This window comes from Cephus cinctus, unplaced genomic scaffold, assembly GCF_000341935.2.
Source record: "Cephus cinctus unplaced genomic scaffold, Ccin1 Ccin1_scaffold0123, whole genome shotgun sequence".
NCBI classification, from domain to species: domain Eukaryota; kingdom Metazoa; phylum Arthropoda; class Insecta; order Hymenoptera; family Cephidae; genus Cephus; species Cephus cinctus.
Genome location: NW_014332857.1, coordinates 1,213,886 through 1,239,324, shown reverse-complemented (window position 1 = coordinate 1,239,324; position 25,439 = coordinate 1,213,886). Strand labels below are relative to the sequence as shown.

General features: G+C 38.5%; 2 protein-coding genes and 1 long non-coding RNA gene across 8 annotated transcripts in view; 2 read left to right on the top strand and 1 right to left on the bottom strand.

Moving 5' to 3' along the window:
* The first annotated feature begins 124 nt into the window (after positions 1–124).
* LOC107275119 (ran-binding protein 9) lies at positions 125–11,108 on the top strand. 6 transcript variants are annotated; one of them, XM_015754931.2, is made up of 8 exons: positions 125–358; positions 4,072–4,427; positions 4,561–4,748; positions 4,992–5,104; positions 5,184–5,561; positions 5,791–6,114; positions 6,188–6,371; positions 6,535–11,108. In XM_015754931.2, exons 1-7 carry the CDS (start codon positions 151–153, stop codon positions 6,319–6,321), a joined length of 1,701 nt encoding a protein of 566 aa, XP_015610417.1. In that variant the 5' UTR covers positions 125–150; the 3' UTR covers positions 6,322–6,371; positions 6,535–11,108. The 6 variants fall into 6 exon arrangements, with proteins under 6 accessions (XP_015610417.1, XP_015610415.1, XP_015610410.1 ...); XM_015754929.2 differs by having other exon boundaries at positions 126–358; positions 5,208–5,615; XM_015754924.2 differs by having other exon boundaries at positions 126–358; positions 5,184–5,615.
* Positions 11,109–11,724: 616 nt separating this feature from the next.
* LOC107275134 (guanine nucleotide-binding protein G(o) subunit alpha) overlaps positions 11,725–25,439 on the top strand; it is a 23,621-nt gene continuing 9,906 nt past the window's right edge. Inside the window, exons 1-5 of the mRNA XM_015754958.2 lie at positions 11,725–12,435; positions 13,865–14,201; positions 19,900–19,942; positions 21,814–21,955; positions 23,686–23,846. Coding sequence (XP_015610444.1) covers positions 14,084–14,201; positions 19,900–19,942; positions 21,814–21,955; positions 23,686–23,846 — 464 coding nt within the window. The 5' untranslated portion in view covers positions 11,725–12,435; positions 13,865–14,083. The remainder of the gene's footprint in view (positions 12,436–13,864; positions 14,202–19,899; positions 19,943–21,813; positions 21,956–23,685; positions 23,847–25,439) is intronic.
* On the bottom strand, positions 17,655–20,306 carry LOC112493657. The gene is made up of 3 exons (XR_003058199.1): positions 20,241–20,306; positions 17,930–18,058; positions 17,655–17,869 (listed from the first exon to the last, which is right to left on the bottom strand). It is a non-coding gene; the product is annotated as an uncharacterized LOC112493657 (long non-coding RNA).

The window sequence follows — 25,439 nt, the reverse complement described above, 5'->3', positions numbered from 1 at the left end:
TGTCAAACATCTAGATATCGAATAATTCATGTCGGTCTAGAATGACGGAAAGTACAGTTTACTTAAAAAAACACATAGAGGGCGCTATAGCGTGGTGCGCGAAGAAGATGCGCAGTATAAATTAATTTGAGAAGCAGAGTGGGGTTGCGGATGACAATGATGGCCGCTACCAGCGACGAACGGAGTGCTATGGAGCCTTCGAAGTTAAATTCTGGGCAAAATCACGGCGTCGATCGTTTGAAGATGCTCTATCCAATGGTGAACGAGGAAGAGACTCCGCTGCCACGTTCCTGGAGCCCAAAGGACAAGTACAGCTACATAGGCCTTTCGCAAAATAATCTTCGCGTTCATTACAAAGGTACGTAAGCCCTCCCGACTCAGTACTGCGATGCGCTCAAGACCTGACCTTCCCCTCAATATATTAACCATCCATTTCCATGTCATCGTTTTGAAAATTCATGAAAATCCACAGCATCGATTAAATAGAATATTGAGGCATCTCCCGGACGGGAGTTAAATATCGATTGAAAATGGCAGAGCTCTTTTTCGCGTGTGTCAGCGACCTAAACAAAGGAATCAGCTGATCGGTCTACGTAGCCTGCGCCAATGTTGGCCCTTCCTTCATACGCTCAAGACTTATTCTTCATCGTCTCGCGACTCGACAGTTTCTTCCTTTTATTTTCTCGTATTCTCTCTCTGCCCCTCGCTCGTGCTCTCGCTCTCGCTCTTTCTTTCAAGTTCTATCATCGAGCTGCGCCCGATAAAGCCCAACGAAACTTCTCCATTTTAGCATTGCTCTTGCTGCGAGCATGTTAACTTTATCGGCCGAGCGCACGAGGTGAAAACATGCTTAAAAAAAAGAAAGAAATAGTGCGTGGAGAAACGCACAATGTCAATGACAGCTGTTCGTTTCGTTGACGTAAATATATACTCGTTTCCCCTCACGTTTCTGGAAGCTCTGCGATATTTTTAATAATGCTTTATTTACCGAGATATCGATGATTTCTTTTGAATATCTCTTCTAAACTTAACTATATTTAAACATATACACATATATATTGTATGTATATATATTTTTTTAATACTGCCACACTCCTCATTCCAACGTATTATCGTTTTACACGCATTCCTCTATTCGCCTCTATCCACTGTGCATGGGATTTTCTCCAATACGACTTTTCACCGTTGGACTTTACAAGAGAGGATATTTGCGCAATCGATAAGTCTCCATTCTCTCACTCCCTCTCTCTCTCTCTCTCTCTCTCTCTCTCTCTCTCTCTCTCTCTCTCGCTCTCTCTCTCTCTCTCTCTCGCTCTCTTTCTTTCTTAGACTACACTTCTGTTCTTTCATCCTTTCCCTCTTTCTAGTGGTAACGTCGCGGCATGCCGATTTTTTTTACAATGGCTTGATAATCATCGCTAGAAACGCATCGTGCAATTAAAGTATTTTTCGCGGATTACAATGGGAGTATTTAGAAATTTTGTATTTTATTAAATATACTACAGCTTCGAGAGTATCTGGTTTCTACTGAAATGTTGATTCTTTCACTCTTCGGTGCTTATAATTTGCGCAAGCTATTTTTATTCGTCTTTTTTACCACAGAAAGACTCCGCTGTCCGTTTCTACGTTTAATTGAAATCTGTAGATTTTTTTATATCAATGCCTAGCATATTTTTCCACCAAGTTCTACGCTCGATGATTTTTGTCAAGGTATTCGATCGAAGAAAGCCGAATGTACCCGAATATGTTAGTCTTTTTTGATTTATGGAATGCGATGCGACTATTGTTTTCCCTCAGTTGTTTTTGATCATGTACTATAGGTAATTTTCTATTATCGGATAAAATTGTATAAACTGGTAAAGGCTCGTGTATATTTTTTTTTTCATTCTTGATCATTGTATTCTACCTCTGGGAGAAATTGAAATTTTTAACAACAGTACATATTTAGAAACATTGATTAGATACCTAATATCATCTGAGCAGTATATTAATGTACTTATAATTTTCAAAAGACAATCGCTAATTTAATTAATTAACAAAGTTCATTTCATTTCTCTCGTATATGTATAATCTTATTATACAAGAATACAAAATTGAGATCCTTAAACAGTGTTGTATATATATACACCTAATACTCGAAGATGGTGTAGAAAATTACAAAGAAATAATTCCCTGAAGTGATATGTCTACTCTTAATAATGTAATTCAATTGTAAATCAGATCAATGTTGTAGGTGTTGATTCAACGTCATAAGTTCATGTATAATGAAGAATCAGCAATAAGCGAAGGAGTTGGCACTGAGTGTATTTTAATCAGAGTTGTCGTTGCGACATTGAAAATCGATCCTGACCGAGGACGATGCTTGGCGAGTAAAACGCGATAATAGAAGCTTATTTTTTATGTAAAGCCGTAGCCAAGCTTGTATAGTAAAAATCACTTTTACTTTCTAGCTACAAGAATCAGCATTAACTCAGTGCATAAACTTTTTATTTCCATGATTTAACAACCGACATCACTGCGGGCAATATTCTTCATCATTTATCGTAGGACGCCTGTATGCTCGCCGATAACCAGTGTACATTTGAGAAGACGAGTAATAATAGCATCTACGAAAACTGCAAGCATGTGTGCCAACAAACATATACTCTATTGGCGGACACATGTCCTATAGATTGTAACAGACAGTAACTGCTTCAGTCAAATGCAATGTCATCCTGTGATGCACCAAAATCTGAGAAAATTGGAAGAGATTAAATTTTTAAGTGCTACATATTGATTAGCGTTTTAAATAGCAAGATTGATAGCTTTTGTTATACTGTGTAGATGCACTATTAAGTTTTCTTTGCTATTAAAACTGAATTTGTTATAGAATGACGGAGGTCAGTGACCTGTGAGAATAATGATTATGAATCTAAAAATGGATTTGATGAAGTATTATAGTTTTGTTGATTGCAGTTCAATTATAATTTTGTAGCTATAAGTAGAATTGATTTTGATTGAAGTATCAATAGTTATTGAGCTATTCTTAAGAGTTGAAATTGTTAAGTTCGATAATGGGTTTGGTTCACAGTTATGATTAATAATTGTAGGTCACTTTAGATTGACAAGGTGTTGGAAGGAAGTTTCAAGTTTCCAAGAATTCTAACTCAGCTTGTTACTCAGAATCATGTGTCAAGATATATAATCGTGATAATGGCCTGAGGCTTCAAATATTTTCAGTGCTCTTGCGAACAGCAAGGATAAACGTTTTATTCGATGAACAATTAGCAGGGCTGATGCGTTAATTGAGCATATCGTGTATCGTTTGGTTTATTGGAAAGTTCATTTGTCACAAGCATAGAACAAGTTTAAAGGTAGATAGATGACCTAGTGACCTAGTTGCATTCTAGCTTCACGTAGGGCTCCCACTGCCCTTATCTAATTTGTAATACTCCTTCAAACTCAAGGGTCTTAAAAAGGAAACTGTGCAGTATGTTATCATTGAAATATCTCATTAAAGTTAAAATTCATAAAGACTAGTAGAGGATCCTTGTTAAAAAATCAAGTGTTCATTAGCAACAGTGCCACATGTCGTTGATCATAATTAAGGTTTCATCAGACTTGATTCGCAAAGGAAGTTAACACATATTTACTATATTAATTTCTACAACGACACTGTCTATTATCATATATTTAAATGCGTTATATACTCAATAGAGGTGTTAATGCATACAAATTCCAGTAGTCACAAAGTGACTGTAGCACTTGGATAAGACTGACAAATAGGAATCAACTGTTCAGTGATAATACTACGTGGACACATTAATGCATGACCCCATACGTTAGCTAAAGATTGCATCTCAGTCTTGCCAGTTGAGATGTGCCACTCCTAGTATAAGATTGAACATGGCATCCGGCTCGTTTACATATCATGGCCATACTCGTCATGCCTTATGTTTTACTGATTAAATAATTAAGCTCTCAACTATTGTGGATCTTTTTCAATTGTTTGTTCAAGGTTCACTTTGTACCTACATAAATTATAGACTATTGAATATTTATCCTATATTACATGTTTACTTTTATCCTCAGGATATGGGAAGACTCATAAAGATGCTGCTAGTGTTCGCACAACACACTCCATCCCAGCTGCCTGTGGTCTGTACTACTTTGAGGTCAAAATCGTCAGTAAGGGACGTGATGGATACATGGGGATCGGTCTCTCAGCACATGGCGTTAACGTGAATAGACTTCCTGGATGGGATAAACACTCATATGGATATCATGGTGACGACGGCCATAGCTTCTGCTCTTCGGGTACAGGCCAACCTTATGGGCCTACGTTCACCACTGGGGACGTAATAGGCTGTGGTGTTAATCTTGTTGACAACACTGCTTTCTATACGAAGAATGGACATCACCTAGGGATTGCCTTTACAGATCTACCTGTAAGATTGAGGAAATTTGTTATCCATAGCTTAGACTTATACTTGTGAAGATCCTTGAGGAGTAGAGTTCTCGATGAGAGTTTCTAGATTATTTTTATCTGTTTAATTTGTGAATTTTATCGTCTTCTTTCAGCCAAATCTTTATCCTACCGTGGGACTTCAAACACCTGGTGAAGTGGTAGATGCGAATTTTGGGCAGGCTCCTTTCGTCTTTGATATTGGCGACATGATCAACGAATTGCGTGTGCGAACGAGATTGCAAATTATCAATTATCCGACACCGGATCATGGTCAGGGCCAGTGGCAAGCTGTTTTACACAAGTAAATATTAATATACAGGTTTATTAGTTGAAGAGAATACGTTTGCGAATATAGTATCTAACTATAAGCTTCATGTTGGGTTGTTGGTTCGGGTTGGTAAAGCTTGTTTCTTTGGCACTACCCATCTACCGATACCATTGTAGTTAGTTATCCTACAGTGTAGAGAAGTCTACTTGCAAGAACTCTTTCACAATCACGTTTATTAAAAAGGCTAATAATTAACCTAAGACACGTGCTTGACAGGATGGTGTCTACGTATCTTGTTCATCATGGCTACTGTGCTACCGCCGAAGCCTTTGCTAGTAGCACAGGACAGGTCTTTGAGGAAGACTTTAACTCCATTAAAAATAGGCAAAGTAAGTTATAACACATGCAAGGACAAAAATTGTAATTTTATAATTACAATAGAAACTATATTGTATCATTCCTTTACAGAAATTTTAAAGTTGGTCTTGGCAGGTCGTATGGGAGAGGCGATAGATCTGACGAGTCGGTTATATCCAGGAGTCCTCGAGCAGGATCCTAATCTGATGTTTGCATTAAAGTGCCGGCAATTCGTGGAGATGGTAAACGGCAGTGACTCTGAGGTCTGTCAAAACAATAATGAAAATCAGACAAGTGTTATACAATCGACAAAAACGTACGCAAAGCCCTCAGCCAATGGGAACGTCGAGGAGATGAACCTTAACAACACTTTGAATGGAAGTGGAGATCAGCAACTAATAAACGGACAGATAGAGGACGACGTGGAGATGGAGGAGAACACGACAGGCGTTGTCAACGGGACAAAAAGCAGCAATGGTTGCCAAAATGGTAATCCGAGCTCGAACGGGTACAAGTGTCAAAATAGCGAAGATGTCGATATGGGTGAGACGTCAATGTACTTTGCAGGCAGATCATCTTAAACGGTTCAAATATTTCACAATTACGCGTTTAAATTGGCTGCAGCGAGTGGTGCAATTCCGTTAAACTTGAAGTGTCCTCGTCCATCGAAATGTCTATGGTCGTTTCAGTAACGAGTTTCTAACCTATTTCTTTGCAGAGGTGGACAACACCAATCAAAGTCAGCAGCAAAATGGCAACTGTAGCGTAAGCAGTGAAGGTGCCGTAAACAAAGGTAGTAAAAAGCAATTGTGCGGCGGCAATAAGCAAGCTATTGAGAAGATGCTGGAATTCGGTAGACAACTTTACTCTCAATCGATACACCTGAGACAGCAGCACGGCAAGAACGAAGGGAATAAGAAAATGTTACAGGATGCCTTCAGTCTCTTGGCCTATTCGAATCCTTGGAATTCACCTGTCGGCTGGCAACTTGACCCGCAGCAAAGAGAAACCGTTTGCGCACGACTGAACTCTGCCATACTTGGTAAGCTTTTAAAAATCATCCTTAAAGTTAATTTGATTGAATTCTAATGTCATATCAACCCTTGTTTTCATAGAATCGAGTAAACTGCCACGTCGACCACCACTAGAGGTCGCAGTGTCTCACGCGAGGGAGCTAGTGCGCTTGATGTCCAGTACTGGACTCGGTGCCTGCGGCTTCGCGGTCGTAGACAACATTATTCAATATTGACGGTGCCTGCCTCTACTGCCACGAGCGTCCCTTCTACCTGCCCGAGTGTGGTAAGTCTTACCTTTTTCTTTTTTTTTTTTCAATTCTTCAGTCTTCGCTTGATTCGGCAACTTGCCAATTAAATTCATATCCGTGTAGAGTCTGTAATTAATTCGCTACTAGCGATTCAACTAACGGGCACCATACAGTTTCCCGTACTTTGGTTTTCACCAGGGTGAGTTGAATCGTCGATCGGTACGATATCAGAGACGGCTAGGGTTCTCTTGATTGACTCGGGCCGTTGCAAATCTCTCTGCGAGGCGCACCGGCTGTTCGCATCGTCGGGATAATCTTCACAATTGGAGGATCTTTTAGGATGCGGAGACGGAACGTGGAGCAGATGATTCTGTTGACGCAGCAACGTCGCGATGTCGCGTGCCTCTTCAGCTAGAGCAACCCGAAATTCTCGGTGATACTCGGCTTGATCTCACATCACAGACACCACATGGCAGATGTGTCAACAATCTGTCTGACCTGTCAACCAAAATGACTATTGACCCTTTTTTTAGCTTCACTTTCGAAGAACAGTCACTTTGGAATTAATAAATAATGGCGACGAACGGTTGTTCAATATTGTTGATCCCTTTGCTCTCAGGTGCCTGTCGAATCCTTTGTGTCCCACTTTTTGCTATTACCAATTTTCCTTTTTTTTGGGATTGTCTCTTTACTTTGTTATACTTTCAAATCTCTCGTTTCTATTGTCATTGCCGATAGCGCAAATTTCTATTAATATTTCTGCTGTTGTGTTTCTTGTTTCTGTACCTTAATTACTAGTCTCCAAAAATGATTTGAAAAATTCGATCGCTAGAGATTCATCTCAGTGCTTTCTGAGAGCGGTTTCTATTATTGTATCTTATTGTACCAGAGTCGACACTATTGTTATTGTAATGAGTACATTAATGCATTTTTTTGTTCTGAAACCATTCAGTCTGAAAAGTGCATCACGTTTTCTTTCTTTTCTTTTTTGATAATACGTTCTTAGGAAATTTTTGTTTACTACGACATCTTTTTAGCTTCGATCTTTGTCGGCCTAAGGGTCAATGACATCAATTTCCCAGGGTTAACCAAAAATAATCCCATCCACCCAGCTTCTTCGTGTCCTCTAGAACTTCGTTATTCGCCAGGTCACTCTGGGATAGAGGGAACATTTTTTTTAGAGATAGACAAGGTCTTACGTTTATACAAATAATATTGAGAAACAAAAAAAAAACAAAAAACTTAACTAAGGAACGATCTTGTACTCTATACTAAGTAATTGTTTTTTATATGCGACATAGTATATTATTATATTATATATTATTAAAAAAAAAAGAAAAAGAAGAAGAAGAAAGGAAGTCGTATGCAGCTGGGAGTAAGCGTGCGTTTAAATACAATAATTTACTATATATACAAGAGAAAAAAAAACATAAATTAAATAGGTTTACTCGAATCGAATAATTTCTAGTGTTATGTTTTATGTATTATAGATAAAAGCTACAATACGAATACAAGCGAATACAATAATGATATGGAAGACAGAGAATTTTGAAATTTTTTTTTGGAATTTTCAGTCGCACAACATCTCAACAACAACTCTCTCAGGATCCTTTAACCTTCTGTTATCAGCTGTATGTAGATGATTCAATGATTTTTGTTTTCTTTTTTTTCTAACCAAAATTTACATCAGCCCTTCTCTCGTGAAAAGCGGAAATATCCATTCAACATGATTCAGTTATCATTCCATTCTTGGATCACCTCCAGTGCACCAAGCCCAATACTTATTCATCACTCAGGACATTCTGATTTGTTTTTCTTTTCTTTTTTAATTCTCTTCCATGTTACGCCGTGTATTCGTATAACCTCACTTTCTCCTGTCCTTGGACTTTATTGCTCCAATCAATTTGAATTATTTAATTATTCCGTACCTCTTGTACACGTCGAAACTCTTAGTTCGTAAAACGTCAGCCTGTCGTTACTTGAGTTTTTCTGTATTTATCATTGCTACTTACAAAAATATATACATAGATACATATATGAATATATATGTATATATAACGTTTGTTTAGACTTTGTATTAATTTTATTTACCCGTCAAAATTTTTACGCTGCTCGACTTACCTCACGAAAGGTTTGATTAACAAAATTTCACACGATTGTAATTCTTTTTTTTTCCAATATTGCCAATTACGATAATGTGATCAAAAATTGTACAACGATCGTATAATGATGCTATTAAACATGTATACAATGCCGATGATGTTTATAGGGTTTAAGGCATTTGCGTTCATGTAATTATTAATTATAATTTTCAGCAGATTCGTTCCTGAACGTTAATTGATCATACTCACGGCGATTAATTATTTTTGCAATAATACTTTCTCCTTTGGTACTTTTTTTTCGTCAAGTCGTCGTTGCATTAAGGTGACAATTAATAGAATGGAATATTCTAGAATTCGCATATCCAATATCTCCGAGGACACACAAAGGGTGTCTCGAAAAGTATCGCTTTGTAGTAGCTAATAAACAATATTAATAAATCTCGGTTATGAAAAAAAAAAGATAGGGGAAAAAAGGTGACGTAAACAGAATTTGAAATGGCGCTGCTCGCTGTTTGAAATTCCATCCGACTTAATGATCCGTTTTAATGGAATTTAACCGAAAGCAGAATCTTATATGCGGAGAGATATTCTTGGAACGTCCTGTACACAAGGTAAACATACGGATACACATATACATCGAGTCAAGTGTGATTTGTGCAAGTGTAGTTTTTTACCGGCCCCATTTGCGATACCGATCAAAAAATTTTTTTTTTTCATATTTATTATTATTATAACCTCATTTACCATTAACCTCTTCTTGCCCGATATACGATGGCATTAGATCGCATTTTCGGAAAGGATAATTAATTAGAGTTGGCCGTTATTAAAATCGTCCAATCAAATTTTGTTAGAGACAATGGTAGTGTCGATCAAAGAATTAATAACGATAACGATCAAGTTTTTTAATTAATTCTTTAAATCCTTCATAAGGTTACTAAGTTGGCAGACGCTGCATATTTCATCGTATCATCTTCTCGTTGCACATTCGTCACGTTATTTATTTTTATCGCTTGTCTCTCGATGTGCCTCCTTGCGAAGATACAAAAACTATATATACCTACGAGAAGACTTTATATTATATGAATGTAAATTTGCGTTTAACCTCGAAAAACTTTTATCCATTTGAATTTCACGTATTTACATAACTACCACTCACGATCCTTACTTAGACCTAGATTAGCGACGATATAGAATATATTCGGACGAAGTAATTGATTAAACAATGTTATTTTTATACTTAACACTGATACAGTGATTTGATGATAATGAAAAAGTGAGAAAAAAAAATAGAAAATGTAATATTGCGTTATATGCACCGAATTTCTAATACGTATGTTTAGTATTATTTATCTTGTCTGTACGTATGAATGCGTCAGCGTATGCATGTAGTGCTGCGACAAGGTGTATGAAGATATATATATAAACACAAGATATATACAAGGTGGTCCGAAAGTTACGCATTAGAAAAATTAGAATTTTACGATTTCTACCTACGCGAATATTAATTTTTTTTTTATTTGCGATAAATGTCACTTTACAAGATCAACTGATATAACGACAGAGGGACAAAAAAGGGAATCCAGACTTCTACGCATAATTAATGTACGACAATGTTTACGCGTTATTATATACAAAATTACGAAATAATCCCCTGTTAACAGAGAATGCACGATACGGGTAAATAGAATTATTATATCATGGATAAATGATAAAGAAATATATAAACTTTCGGACCAACTCACTTTTGAATACTCAAAAATGTAATTATGTGATAGAAATCTCACGTGTAAATACATAAGGTGTATTACGATTTTATTAATTAATAATAACGGCAACTGGCAACGTGCGGTAATGTAATATTTTCAAATAATACGCAGCTACCAAAAGTTAATTCCATACGGTTTACATGAGCATGTTATGTATTCGTCTACGTGTAGAATTTATTACAGAAAGAAGAAAAAAAGGAATAGAAAAGAAACTGTACGATAAGCGATAATAATATCTGATAACGAAATTATCTTCTACTTCATTCGTTAATTAAACGGTGACGATTAAAGATGCAACGTCAGTAGCGATTATGTGATAAATCGATAAACTTTGACGGGTGATTAAACACTTTAATAGTCTATTACGAATCAAACTGTTGCAATACATTGTAGGAAATACATTGTGAATTATAACGTATCAATATATATGAATATGAATAAATTTTCAAAATTGCCGCCATTACGGTAAGTTTAAAGTTAACGGGAATCCAGTAGCGATTATTTTACGAGATACTGCAGACTGGGGGTGACAGAATAAGCTCATAAAGGAAAGGACAAGTATGAGCAATAATTTCTTGCTATTTAATATGTCGTAGAAATAATAAGCAGATGAAATTTTTAATCTTATTGTATAATGTACAAATAGCTTATCGTTCATTTGTATGGCCTTAAGCAGTATTCGCCGTTTGTCTTTTAATCGGAAGGGACGTCACTAGAAATTTTCATTCACGCGTTTGACCTCATTGTCAACGTGTACTTTATAGTTTTATTGAAAAATGTTCACTAGTTGTATTTTTGATTATAGCTTTACGCCCAGATATCTGCTAATCAGCCCACACAATACAATGGACGACGTTTGATACCGAAATATATTATAATGAATAAATTTTATGTTTAAAACTTGTCCACGACGCTTCGTTAATTCCTCCATTGTCTATTATTCCAATATAGATGAATATAATACTTCCACTATAAAAGATAAACATTATTTTGGGTTCTCAGTAATATGTATATCGTTGGTTGTAGCATTTCCAGTAAATTCTTTAATTTTTCCGTACTTGCATATCCATATGGTGCGACAGCCGCCATATTCGAAAGAAATAAAAAGATTGGATGTCACGTGCATGTAAAATCGAATATTAATAAATCAATAGCAACAAGAAATTGATGGTACATTTAAATTTGTATAAAAAGTACTGCGGTAATAATTAAATAGAGAATAACGTTGGAGAATTGGAAGAAAGAAGGAGCAAATTCAAAATAACGAAACGATGATCGGTAGTCGATGAGGAGGTAATAAAACTCATGTGTCACGTAGTGTAAAATAATAGAGAAAAGAATAGGAAAATTGAATATATATCGAATATCAATGTTCGACGGTAGATAAAAGCTTTTAAAAAAAGTAATATTAACGGCAACAAAAGGTACGAAAATATGTCGAGAGATGGCGCTGACGTTAATGTCCATGAAACATGTGTGGCGTCTGGGAGAAGAAGCCGGGACGCCGGGTAAACCAAGAAAAGATCGATCGACGGCGAACAGCAGCGGCGCGTGGACGACGAGGACGGCGACGGTGGTTGTGACGTTGGAGGGCGACGGCGTCGGCGTCGGGCGGGGCGAGAGGGCGCCCTAATCGTCGGGCTCCGCCAGTACGCGTCCAGCTTGCCGCTGTCAAAAGTGCCGACTCCTCGTTTGTCGAATTTTAAGCAAACGCAGGCAGGTAAAGGCGAACACATCGTGTACGGATAGAAATATATAAAACGTTTTATTATCAGAGCGTTCGGTACCACGCTCAAGTATTTATCGCGAGTGATACGACGCTTCGATTATTCAACGTGAATACACGAGAAAAGTGGAAAGGATATCCTTTGCTCGGGTGCGGTGTGTGACTCTCTCTCTCCCTTTCTCTGTCTTCCTTTTTTTTTTGAAGACCCCCTGCAGATTCCCTCAACACGGCACCGCGTTAACTCGGGGCTGTGCCGGTTTCGAGCTTACCTACGGATATCGATCAAATATTTATTGGAAAAAAATAGTGACTTAACGAGTGATACGTGTGTATTTCATATACAAGAGTTACGTACGGGATCCCTATTTTGGACTCGTTGGATTTGGGAAAGAGGGAACCTTTCGTGTTGCGACATTGTCAATTGTACGTGTGTATGTCTGCGTCTGGAGATACAGCAAACTACCCTGGCACCTAGCAGACGGCTTTACAGGGTGGTTTTCCAATAGTAAGTAAATCATAATACTTAGTATCTTTTAAATATTATTTTTATTTCAAAAAGTCCCTGACAATTTCTCCAGTAAATTCGGCAATTTCAGGCTGTTTTAACGTAAAGAGAAAGAGGCGCTAGTGGCGCGTTACTTTTAGAGAATTTTATTCTCGCTGGATGGGTTTTAGTAAATGTTTATTATTTCGATTTTTTTAAAATCCTTATTTATTGCTTGATTATTGATATAATAGGTGATTGTTAGGCAAATGTTTCTGGGTGATAAATTACTTTTTTATTGACGCACGAACTCACCGGACAGTCCATTCTTGGATTTCCTTTTTAGTTTCATATAAATTATTGATTCTTTCAATTTTTAAACTCAGTATTCATGCCAATTTGTTCTGATATTGTTAATCGTTTTAATAGATTATAAAAGTAATGATCTTATTCTGTATGAACATTTTTATTAGCTTCTAACAATCCGACTCAATTATAATTGTTCGATCGACTCGACTGAACTATTGATTCGGTAGAGGTTTTTTTTTCGAAAGTGTTTTTGAATTTTCGATTACCGTCACGCACTATATTTTCGGATATTATAAATTCGGGACGATGCGATATGTTTGGACGTTGTTTTTTTACTTCTGGCCGTGTGACGTCATGAGGGCTAACTTTTCCGATTTTCCTTCGGTCCTTCTAATTCCAATATATTTGGCTCTTGCGGCTAGGTGAGAAAATGTCAGCAATGGAAAACTAAAAACTTAAGTCCGCCTCGCGCGTGAATCATCCTGCTACATTATTTATACGCAATATATAAAAATAATATACAGTACGCGTTTGTTAGATGTGGCTTCATACACATTACAGTTGAATCCACAGAAGAGTTCAGGGGTCAAACCTTTGCATAAGTTTGATCGGTCGTAACCATTTTGTGTCTCTCAACAGTTTTTAAAGTCCAGATTATTTAAGACTGGTAGATAATAAAATTACGTACAACTATAATAAAAAGTAAAAAAGATATATATACATGCAATACTCTCTGTTCACTGATTCAAACAGCATGTCAGTCTCTTGCATAACGATAACACAGAGAAGACAATGCAAGATACAGAGGTCAAGTTTCTCTTGCATCTTGTATGCTTACTTGCTTCTTGTTTCAACGTTAACACGAGTTCGGCTGTTGGAGGGAAAAATACGAATAAGAATCGAAAGTGCACGCGAAGAAGGTCATTACGATTGGAGCTGATCGCAGCGATACGGAAAACTTGGCATTCGGCCAAATGGAGCGCATGTGGATTGAGAATTGAAAGAAGAATAAAAATTGAATCCCTTATGCCTATAGTTATTTAAATAAAAAAAAAATAAATAAAGCGTTACCTTAAAAATCCATAATATTCTTGATATTTAATTATCAAACAATTTAATGAATTAAATATTTTTTTTCCAGATTGAGACTCGTGAGGAAATCGGCGCAAGGGTGGCGGCGCTCGGAGGTGTCAGGAGGTGGTGCGTGCGGAGGTAGTCGGGAGGGTGTGTGATTGCGTGCCGGTGGTGGTGGTGAGGTGGAGGTGGTGGGTGTTTGTGCGGGAGTGTGTTTTGCCAACCCGCGCACGGGAGGAAAAACAAAAAGGCGGGGGTGGCGTTTGTGAAAGCAACGTGTAGCAAGATGGGCTGTGCCATGTCTGCGGAGGAGCGGGCCGCTCTGGCCCGCAGCAAGCAGATTGAGAAGAATTTAAAGGAGGATGGTATCCAGGCTGCCAAGGACATCAAGCTCCTGCTTCTTGGTGAGTGAAAATTAATTTTTTATCAAATAATCTTTTTTTTTTCACATTCCTAGAATCAAATCCCTTCGCCATCGTCTCGTCGTCATTTTACTTCGTAAACTGACAATCGGAACGAGACTCCTGCGTCTTCCTGCTCAAAGATCCAAATGAAGAACGAAAGTGACGCGGCTTCCATGAAATTGCAAGGCGTTGCAATCGTGAAACAAACGACCGGAAATAGCGGGGACGCATGACCTCATAGTTACGCGTGTGCGTGATGTTCCTCCCAACATTTCAATTCTTGTAATTTCGTATGAGCGCAGACTAATTTCAATTAACTGAATAACTTTGTTAACCTCTGTGTCAGACCTCACTTTTGTAACGACGCCAATTTCCGATTTCATAATAAAGCATCCTCGCGATTTATTCTTATACCGACGAGATGGGAATAAAGTTAATTTTTTTTTTTTTTTTTTTTTTTTTTTTTTTTTTTTCGACAAAGACAGAAAATACGTCAAGACACACTCGTCGCGGCTAAACAAGCATTTTATTTTCAAATATCCTTCGGTCCAGTGTTTTCTTCGCTAAGAGGCATTTATTTTTTCCTGTCAAGGTTATAAAAATATAAAATGCCCAACCCTCGGTCAACGATTCTCTTTCGCTGTTCTTTATTATTTCTTTTATCGTCTCCCGTAGTCGTTCAATATAAGAAGCTTGTCGCGTAACATCGGTCCGATCGAAAATTCAAAATTGAGAAAAACAAAAAAAAAATTACTCCGTACCAAATTAAAAACCAAGAATTGCATTAATCAAAATGGCACGGAATTCACAACGCACCAATAATCTTTACCGATCTCCGGCCTATCTCGTGCGATTTGACGGTGCACGATATAGTAGACAGATAATCCAAATGGTTCCACTTCAGCTGCTATACCAGCTATCTCTATATGCCATGTATACGTTCGCGGGTGGTTAGCTATTTTTCCGTGATTCTATTTTCAGTGACGCACCCGCTCCTCCCTCATCTCCTCCCTCTCGCCCACCATCCTATCCTTTTACCAGGTTACCAAAGATATCCCACCTCGTCTCCCCTTCATCCACCACCAATAATCTCTTAGCTTTCGCCTTACTCAGCCGACACACATTTGCAAATAAAAATTCACGCGATTCGTCGCACCGTATCCACATATACAACAAACAGTACATATAAAACGACAAACAATAACAATTCCGAAAGAAAAAAGAAAAACTATAAAACGACCCGAAAAGATTATTTTATTCCTCCCAGACATCTGCACGCCAATAACTCTTGGCTTTTCGTTGGTCGCGTATTTTTGGCTGCATTCCAAAAAGTTGGGGGGCAAAAAATGTAAGACAACAATTTTTTTAGATTTTTATATCTCACCCGTATGAACTCCCTTGTCGTCGCAGCTATTTGCAAGAAGAGAGGGGTGTTGCCCCTAACCCCTTGACCCGTGTTTATATATGTTTTTCTCACCTACATTTTGTTTTGTTTAATTATTACTAATATTCATATTTCACTCGTTTGCATATGGATCATTAATTTCGTGCACTTGCTCGTCTTCTTGTACCATCTTGAAATTCCATCCGCCTCGTTGTAGCCAGAAGTCTCTGCCGCCTTTGAGCCCTTCGGACCCCTTCAGGACTTCTATCGCTATTGATCGGCCTGTTAACGGGGTCGGCGGCTTTCAAGAAATTTTTACAGATAATCGTGAACTCGCGCGACAGGTGTATAATAGACTTTCAGGTGGCTCAGGTACTTGACGACTGGTTAGATGCATCTCATCCATATCGTATATCCACGTGCATCGACGATGCACTTTCGGGTACCTACTTTCATCGCGATCATTTAATCGAGTGCTTCTCGATAACCCTGAGTCAAGTGGCAGGGATTCTCCTTTCCGTTTGGCTATCCTCCCAAACGAATTTGCCTATTATCCGTTCACGCTTGTATTGCAAGTAGCGATTTGGAGGGTATTTTCGAAAATCATCCCACAGCGTTATTTGCGTCGGTAGAATTTTGGTCTTCCCATTTATATATGCTCATGGGCTTTATTGCGATTAATTAGGTATTAATTAAAGGGTAGCCCTAATTGAACTGTTTAATTGACAGTACCGCAAAGTCCGTGACTGTAATGCTTTGTTCGTTACGTACTGGCGAGTAAGTTCTAATTGATATTTTTTGTAATTCTTTTTTATTAGGTTTGTTTTTAATTTTTGATACAAAATTGATAGTTTTTTTTTTCTTTAGCTCTTCGTACGGTTCCAACGGAATCGCGATTACGATTGGTCCCTCGAAAAGGGTTCTGAGGGAAGCCCCGCGCGTTTAACGGGTGATGCCAGCAGGGCGTGCCGATTGGCGCTAAACACGTGTCTGGAAGGTCTAAAAATAAAAGCCGTGCTTTACGGTTACCATCCGGCACCCGTCCCAGGTATAACGTATTACAATATTGCGCGTCACGCCTTTATCACTTCTTGGTCATGTAAACCCGACGCGGCTACTGAGATCAATCGTAGCAGCTTCTGCAAACGTCAATCTTTAATTACGTGGATAGTTTGTCATTATGAAACTTGAGTTTATTGACTTTACTATATTTATGCTTTGTCGTTCGATTAAATCGTTATTCAAAGTTTTAACGGTGCGTGGTAGGGAATTTCGGCCGGGATGGCGTCAATTTTTTGTATTCCTTATTTATATCCGATATTCGATCGTTATATCGTAACGTTATCGAGCGATCGCGAGATACGGTAATGGGGGGTGTCGTATGGATTTTTTTAAATTTCATTTTTTATAATTCACATGGAAATCGCTGCTAGCTACGGGAAATGCTGGAAATTTTATCTATGCCAAGTATTCTATGGGAATTCGAATGCACGCGAGTTACGACGTCGATGCCGGGGGGGACACATGCTGTTGCCATGTGTTTTTAGCTGGCTGACGTCCTCTGGGTTAAAATGTTTTTACCCACGTGTGCATTTCCGCTGGAACCAACTTCGCCTCTTCTTTTCTACTGCTCTCGACGTTATTTCTCTTTTTTTTCTTTCTCGTAATCTCTTGTCCCTCATGGAACAAAGCATTGCGAAATTTCAGTCTCGTATCAAGGTCGTCGTGCACCACGACTCGTACACCTGCATTACCTACGATTGCGTTAATTCACTGTGGCTTTTAGGTACGCGATTACCTGGCAACGCTAAACGCTCGTTGATCTTCGATCCTCACCAACCCAGGAGCATTGAATATTTGTCGTTGTCCAGTTCATCCGTGCGAACCATTGCCGATCGATTTTCTGGGTGTTCGAATTGATTTTTAGTTTTATTGACACGTCATTCTTATCGAAGCAGCTTTAATTCAAGCATCTTCCTGACTGGTTAATTTCATCGTTGATGCTCGTCGGAAACTTTAGGACTGACGAAATGTATGTACTTTGTAAATTAAACAAAATCAATTTTTTTACACCATTCATTTATTGATTCCTTCGCTATTTCACTTTTGTATACAATTTTCTTCTTTGGAGTTACGGAATAATAATTTTTTCCACTTTAAAATCGATCAGACACTGATATTTAACTGGTAACAACGGATTTCATACAGATGTCCCGCGAACGTCCTATGGATATCCATGTCTGATACATTGTCTTTGATGTATGCTTAGAAAAATTTAATGATCCTACGAGGGATTTTGAATTTTCGTAAAATCTGGGTCCTGTTTATTGTTGTTGCAACTTACGTCATTCTCCGCACTGTGCGTGCCGACTGCCCCGAGTATTTCTATCCGTATTTAATGGAGGCCGTCTTGAAAATACGTAAGATTCGATGCACCGGTACATGCAACGTTCAAGCGGATGAGTATCAGCATCTTTGCAGAATAAAAAACATATATATATATATATATATATATATATTCTATGTACTAAGCAAATTCGCTTTAATCCATACGTGTAGCTACACTGTCTTCTTGAAATCTACACGAGAAATACGACTGACCATTTGCATATATAGGAAAATTGAATTTCTTAAATGCAAATTGCACTATAGTCACGAATGGCTGACGCATTATTCACCTCGCCACTTGGCATCTGATAATCACCTGGCTGACAAGAGGCGTACCTTATCTACTGGTATGACGTCAGCTATGTCCAATTGTCTTATTACTCACACGATGCCGTCATATGACGAGGATGATAACAAAAACAACAATAATAACAATAACTCTGTCACGTATTGTATGGTAATGATGGGTATTTGCAAACCCTTGAAATTTATTGAGAAAATTGATCGATCATGATCAATCATTATTAAGGATCACTTACGAGATTGAATACGATAGTCAAGCTTTTAGATCTCAGGAAAGCTACGTCATGTCTGGAGGATTGATTTCAAGAGGCTGTGTTAATACGAAGTTTATGTCTATATATATATATATATATAAGTATTTTATATATATACTCCTTTTTCCTATACCTTATTCGACATAATTTTAGAAAAAAAATGTATAGCCAAAAATAATTGTCTTTTTCGTTTTCTCGTAACGGTATCTCGGTTCCTTTTTGTTGGTCCGTGCAATCTACAGATTACAGGACCGCGAACAAGCTTCACCTATGCTCGGGCAAAGAGCGATAATATTCTGCTTTAAATATTTGTCAGTTTTATATTATGTCTTCCCTATGACTTTTTACGGTGCCTATATATATACACAGACATATATATGTATATGTGACGTCACTTATCTCATTTCCGTATGTGCATCTGCTCTTCGTAAACTGCAATTATCTTAAATTTCTGCCCTGGAAACGATCCCGGAATTTATACCTACAGTGTGTTCTTTCTTATCCCACAGTAATGTTTTTGGAAATGCATTTTTGAAGGATATTAATTTTTTATTTTTCATTAATCTTATCCCCATCTTTGTATTACCTTATTCACTCATTTAAAGATCTACCGAGGCGATAGGATTATCGATATTTGAGCAGATATTTTTTGACTACATATTTTCGAATATTTAAAAATTGCCCCCAAAAAAAATGGCCGCTCTCGTTACTCCTCATCTGTGACGATCTTGACCGCCGTGAAACAGCGTCTTGTGAAATGCGCTTTCTACGCTTAATTCGATGTCGACCTGAGGCTCGATATTTTCCCAAGTTAGAGGTAAAGTCAATTTTACGCTACGGGCGAGGGTATTTAAGGGAATGACGTCGGTCAATTTACGATGACGATTTTATTATTTCACAATTTAATTATGCTTACGGCAAAACGTAAATATTCGTAACGGGTAGTGCTTGTGGGTATTAATTTTTTTTTTATTTTACCTGATAAACACTTTGCGGAACTTATTGGTCGTTAGGGAAAGCATTGTTGTTAAAAAGAAAATTGTCAATCCCTGGTTACATTATTTTAGTCACCCTGTATTGCGATATAGGGTGATGACTGTGATCGCTCTCTGCGAGTAGCCATTATAGGCGGTTACTTAGCTGAAAGACCTTTTAAAAGAGGGGGAGAGCTTGCGGTAAGCAGGAAAGCAAGTTCCGCCGGGTACGTCACATCCGGTTATAAAACAGCATATTTCGACGAGGACTGATAACCCTATTCTCACTTGGTCTTTATTCGAAATTTTGTTTGTTTTAATAAAAATTTACGTAGACTCTCGTATTATTGTACGATCTTATACTAATCTGTGTCGGCCATTTTTTCTGTTCGCAGGAGCGGGAGAGTCCGGCAAAAGTACCATTGTCAAACAAATGAAGTGAGTGGATATTAATTATTTGCATTTTATTATTTCCTTACACGTACAAGCATTGTGTGCTATGTGCGACGTTGATAATGCCATTTAAATATGGCCGCCGTTATGTTCTTTGGCAACGGTTGGTTCGTTCTCGATGTATATGTGTATATATATATATATATGTCACTATTTGTTAACGAGACGTAGAGACCAATGAATATCTTTCGTTTGTTCAATGCAATTAGTGTATTTACCATAGGCGAAAGAGGAGCGACAGAAAAAAAGAACTTGTACGAGATGCATTATTTAAGCTACTTACAGATGCAAGACGCTATTAGAATTTCATGGAGAGACGACGTTGTACGTGCAGGTCAATTTGTAAAGGCCATGTCGAAAACTGAATGGTCGGGTTCGCGTCTTTTGTTGTACGCAGTAGTTGCTCAGCTGTCACTTTTGAGAGAGACAGAAAAGGCGGGAGGGAATAAAAATAGTTACTTCCTCACGAGTCTGTGACGAAAGTTCGCACTGCTTGGTGCTATGGAAATTGAAGCTAACGTGAATGGAGAAATTAAAAAAAAAATTATTACTTTTAATTATAACTTTTTGTCGTTTAAAAAGAAAACCTTTTTTTACGAAAACGCGACGCGACGCAGGAGACAAGCAATGTGTCGTTTGGCTTCAATAGAAAGGAAATTGGACCATCCTTAAGTAGATTGACGGAAACAAGTAAACAACGTTATTTAATTTTGTGTTACGAGAACGAGCTTACATCAAAACAAACGTTCGCGTAATAGCACGTTACGGTTAATTATAGCTGGGAAGAGTCTCAGGGTCGAGTACCTGAGAGGCTCTACTTCGTTTAGTATTATTTTTGTTACGGCGACAGAGAAAAAGAAAACAAATTCATCAGTGAAACGTGGGTCTATCGGGTGTCCGCGGAGTCCGCGGAGTAAATGACTTCTCGGTTACTTAGATCCTTGGCGTTAGTCAGTTTCCTTGGTAATATTTTTGGCTTGCAGCCCACTGTTTAAAGCATCGTGCTTGCAAATGGCAAGGTATATGCCAATCGGATGCAAAACATTGCGGGAAAGAAAAACAAATGAAAAATCTCATGCTAAAGTCCATATCTGTCGACGGCCTTGGCGAATAATTTTCAATACGTGTCAGAATTTTTCAATATCCTTGCAAAGGTGACTTTTTTCTGACAGACATTTCTGACACGGCAAATGTCATCCAACACGTGTCGTATTTGATATCGAGTATCACGTACAATGTACAGAAGCGTCTATTGGTTCGAAACTAGACTTTTAGTACGGACACGAACCAACTTTCTCGATCATAGCTTCGCGATAAAATTCAATACTGAATGCGACACAGTGTTAAACGGTCGACTGAGGTTTTTATGAAATTTTATTGAAGAAGAAGCTTCTCTCAGGCGTGGAAGAATTTTTCATCCGTTTGACGTGTGTAGTCTCTTGTATATTCTCTTTTTTTTTTTCCTTCTTTTTCTAGCCTTCTGCGACTTCACGTGAATGGGCCCTCTTTCATGGGCCCCATTAACAAAGGGTTCGTTGTGAGCGAAATTAGGAACGGGTAAAGTCCAGTCTCTGGACTTTTTTTTTCCTTACTGATTTTGTACGGCTAGAGGAATATATATATTTTTTTAGTCATGCAAATTCATCTTCGTTCAATAGAACGTTAACTGGCAGCTCGTTGAAATTTCATTAACTGACCGTATCGCTCGTTCCGTTAATTATGTCATTATCAACGTTCACTCGATATTCCATTAAGGCACGTCCAGACCTGTTATAATTATCACGATAAAAAAATTTTGATTTTTTTTTTTCTTTGAAAATCGACCGTTTCTCAAATACATTATTATCGTATTTCAGGATCATTCACGAGAGCGGTTTCACGCCCGAAGACTTCAAGCAGTACAGGCCGGTCGTTTACAGCAACACGATACAATCGCTGGTTGCCATATTGAGAGCGATGCCGAATTTGGGTATTAGCTTTTCCACCAATGAAAGAGAGGTAGGCAATAACCCTTTTAACTTCTCCGTTTAATTGATCAAAAGGAAAATACTTTTCCCGTTCACTGACTCCAAGTCACGTGCCAACGTGCTGCCAACTGCACGACTTGCAACAGGTGAGAAAATAATTAACGTCGCACAGGTGTCGGGGGTGGGTCGCAAGACTTCCGAGTGTTTCAGCACATATTGGAGGGTAAATAGTTTTTGTACATAACAACCTCCCCTCCACTCTCCTGCCATCTATGTAATATGTAATCTATGTAGCAACCAATAACGACAGGCACGGAAAGCCAAGCCAAGCCAGGCGAACCCTTGTATCGTATACGAGCTGATTGATCCCTCTTGGCCGGCCAGTGGCTTTCATCCACCCTTATTCTCAAATCTTTTGATCCCCTTTATGATGCATTAATTAAAAAAAAAAAGGTCTAATCAAATATCATCATCACAGCCGACTCGCCTTTACACGTAGTATAGTCAAAAAATAATCAAGAGCTTTTCTTTTTTCAAAATTTCTATTCGTCGTTTTGAATCTTTATCAAGCAACATTTTTCTTTGGCTTTTTAAGTCCTGTGAAAATTTTAATTGATTTTTTGCACGATAACGTTTTTCACACATTTTTATTCGGATTTATGTCCATCGAGCGAACCTTGATCTGTGGAAGTTTTGATGATTCAGTTTTTTCAAGGCTGCATTTTCAAAGTCCGAGACACGTTATGTATGAAACGCCGTGTACATGTAACTGAATTTCTTTTGTCGCGTTTGATTATCTCGCGAATGAAACATTCGACGGTGCTTTGACGCGCGTTACGTCACGTATACGTATAATCATTGTAAATTCGTGATTCATTAATTTCTCGCTCCTTTCATTCATAATGACAATAAGTCATTTGAGAACCTCTGCTTGACTCACGCTTTCCTCGCCATTCGAATCCTCTGTGAGATGCGATTTCTCAACGCTGATTCACACAGAAATAGGCAAAGCTTCAAAGGATACTTGAGATTCGTCATTACACGCAGGTACGACGTCGCGACGCCCAGTATCGTCTTACAGGCTCGCTGTGAAATTTCACCTGCATACGACGGGTACAGTCGGTAATGTATCATGCGAAGCTACGTGCTCATTGAAAAAGTTGCGAATCATAAATTTGTACACGAAAAGTGATTTTCTGGGAGGTTCGATGGAAAATGATTAAAAAATTTAATCGATCAATAAAATTATTCAATGACAAGACCGGCTTTCCTGATAAACTGTTAACTCACTCTCGTCTGTCAAATGTCTCGGACACTTGACAGATGCTGATACGGTGAATTAACGTAAAAAAAATTATTGATATTTATTTTTTACATGACAACCTCTGTCAAAGTATTCTTCGCACTAATGCAATGCGATTCCATATGGCGTTTCCGTACTCGAGCATTGTTGCCAACCTACAACAGAAAAAGAAATGACAAATATCGCAATGCGATTGTAACCCACGCAATGACATCTGGTCATTTTGATACGTAGGATTTGATATTACACACGTATGTATCACGTATGTAACCTATGTCACACGTGCGCGTATTTGGTTAACGTTAATATAACTTTGCAAAAAGAGGCATAGAAAGAAGACGGTGATTTAGCAAGTAAAATTGTTGGACAAAAAAAAAAGCTTTTACCGAACGCCTCAGTACGTGTGAAACGTGTAAACATCGAAGACACGTGTTTACGAATTCTCGATCTTCTTTCAGACGGACGCGAAAATGGTATTCGACGTGATTCAGCGAATGGAGGACACGGAACCATTCAGCGAAGAACTTTTGGCAGCCATGAAGAGGCTCTGGGCTGATAACGGGGTACAGGAATGTTTTGGCAGAAGCAACGAGTATCAGCTGAACGACTCCGCCAAATAGTAAGTAAGACTTTGGTGACGTACGACAACAGTGACCATTGATAACAAATTTTTATTTCTTCGTATATCAATTAATACATTGTGTATTTGATTATTTAATCTACACGAAAAAAAAAGTATTTATTTATGAAATTCCAATACTCCATGCAGATATATCATTTTCAATTAACGTTACAAGAAATAATTGACCTCTGACCTCCTCCTTCAGTCTCGATCATTCCAGTTGATAAAATGCCCGCTTGGTACAACGGCCTGCTGCATCCGATGCCCTTTATTATCTCTCCTAGGATATCAGCACGTTATGTAAATCAGCATATTAGATATGCAAAAGCTATCTCGCCTCTATCGCCGTGGGAATAGCTATCAGATATGCAGACTGAACGGCGTCTTAGCCAAGTGGCTCGTTAAGCTTGCGCTGTAATCGATTCGTCGTTCATTTGGCGAGTTGCTTCTTGGAGGACGACACTGGGAAAGTCAAACGGATCTACGAGCCAGGATTTATAAAAATCTAAGCAAGGATCGGCATATATGTCTTTGTTTCAATAATAATAATAGCGAGCGAGCGTAATTTTAAATTGCCAATTACCGCCTAAAAATAATTATATGTTATATTTATAAGATAAAACCTGTAACCCGAGCACCCGGAGCTCTCTAATGTGTCTACAAGGGACGATCGATTGTATATAAACCAGGTAGCGTGAAAGCACTGCGCGACCATATAGATACACGATTGTATACACGGAGGCAGGTATATAGAGATGGAAGACTGAAAAATCCATGAACCGTGGCAGCAGCATCCACCGTTTATATGTAGAGTAGACGGAATCTTTACTTCGGCCCGTCCGTACGGTCAAGGTACACATACGTAAAGATTATAGAGGGCCCTGGTTATCACGGACGAGCGGTTTCCCACCAAGCGGTAACGTCTTCCTTTGACTGTGCACAGTGGAAGGTTAACTAGAAAGATATTCTGGGAGCTTGGCGAATCGTTATGGTAGCTTTTTCATTTTTAAGGGCGGAAAGAAATTCCATCCACGTGAATTTTATGAGTCCTTTATAAATTTACATAGCTGTAATGTCTTTTGGTACAAGGTAAATAGCTGCCGTGTTTATGCGTTTTGTAGTATGTAAAAATTAATTCCAGATACTCGTACGACCGGTGGTACTTTTTCAAGTGGATGTGCACGTGTAAGCGATTAAAAAAAACGCATTGCGCGTACCTGTATAATACACGGTAGAGGATATACGTGTATGAGCGCGAGAAGCAATGGAGGCAATGGAGTAGGGCAGAAAAATAGATGCAAGGCAGGTTTACCGAGAAACGAGGAAGGCAGGGTAGCAGGAGGAAGAAGAAGAAGGACGAGAGTATAGAACGTTAGAGCGGTGAGAGAGCTCTGTGCGGTATTGATCGGGGATGACGTCACGCCACGCCCGTGTCACGTGGTAAGAATATGGCCGACAGGCTCCCTCGAAGCCTCCCTTGCTATTCGTACCTAACCTAACCTCAATGCCAGAGGGTTGCTCCACTACCGCATCATCTAGATCCCAGATATCGGGACCGAATGCTCTCCTCTCTCTTTCTCCCCCCCCCCC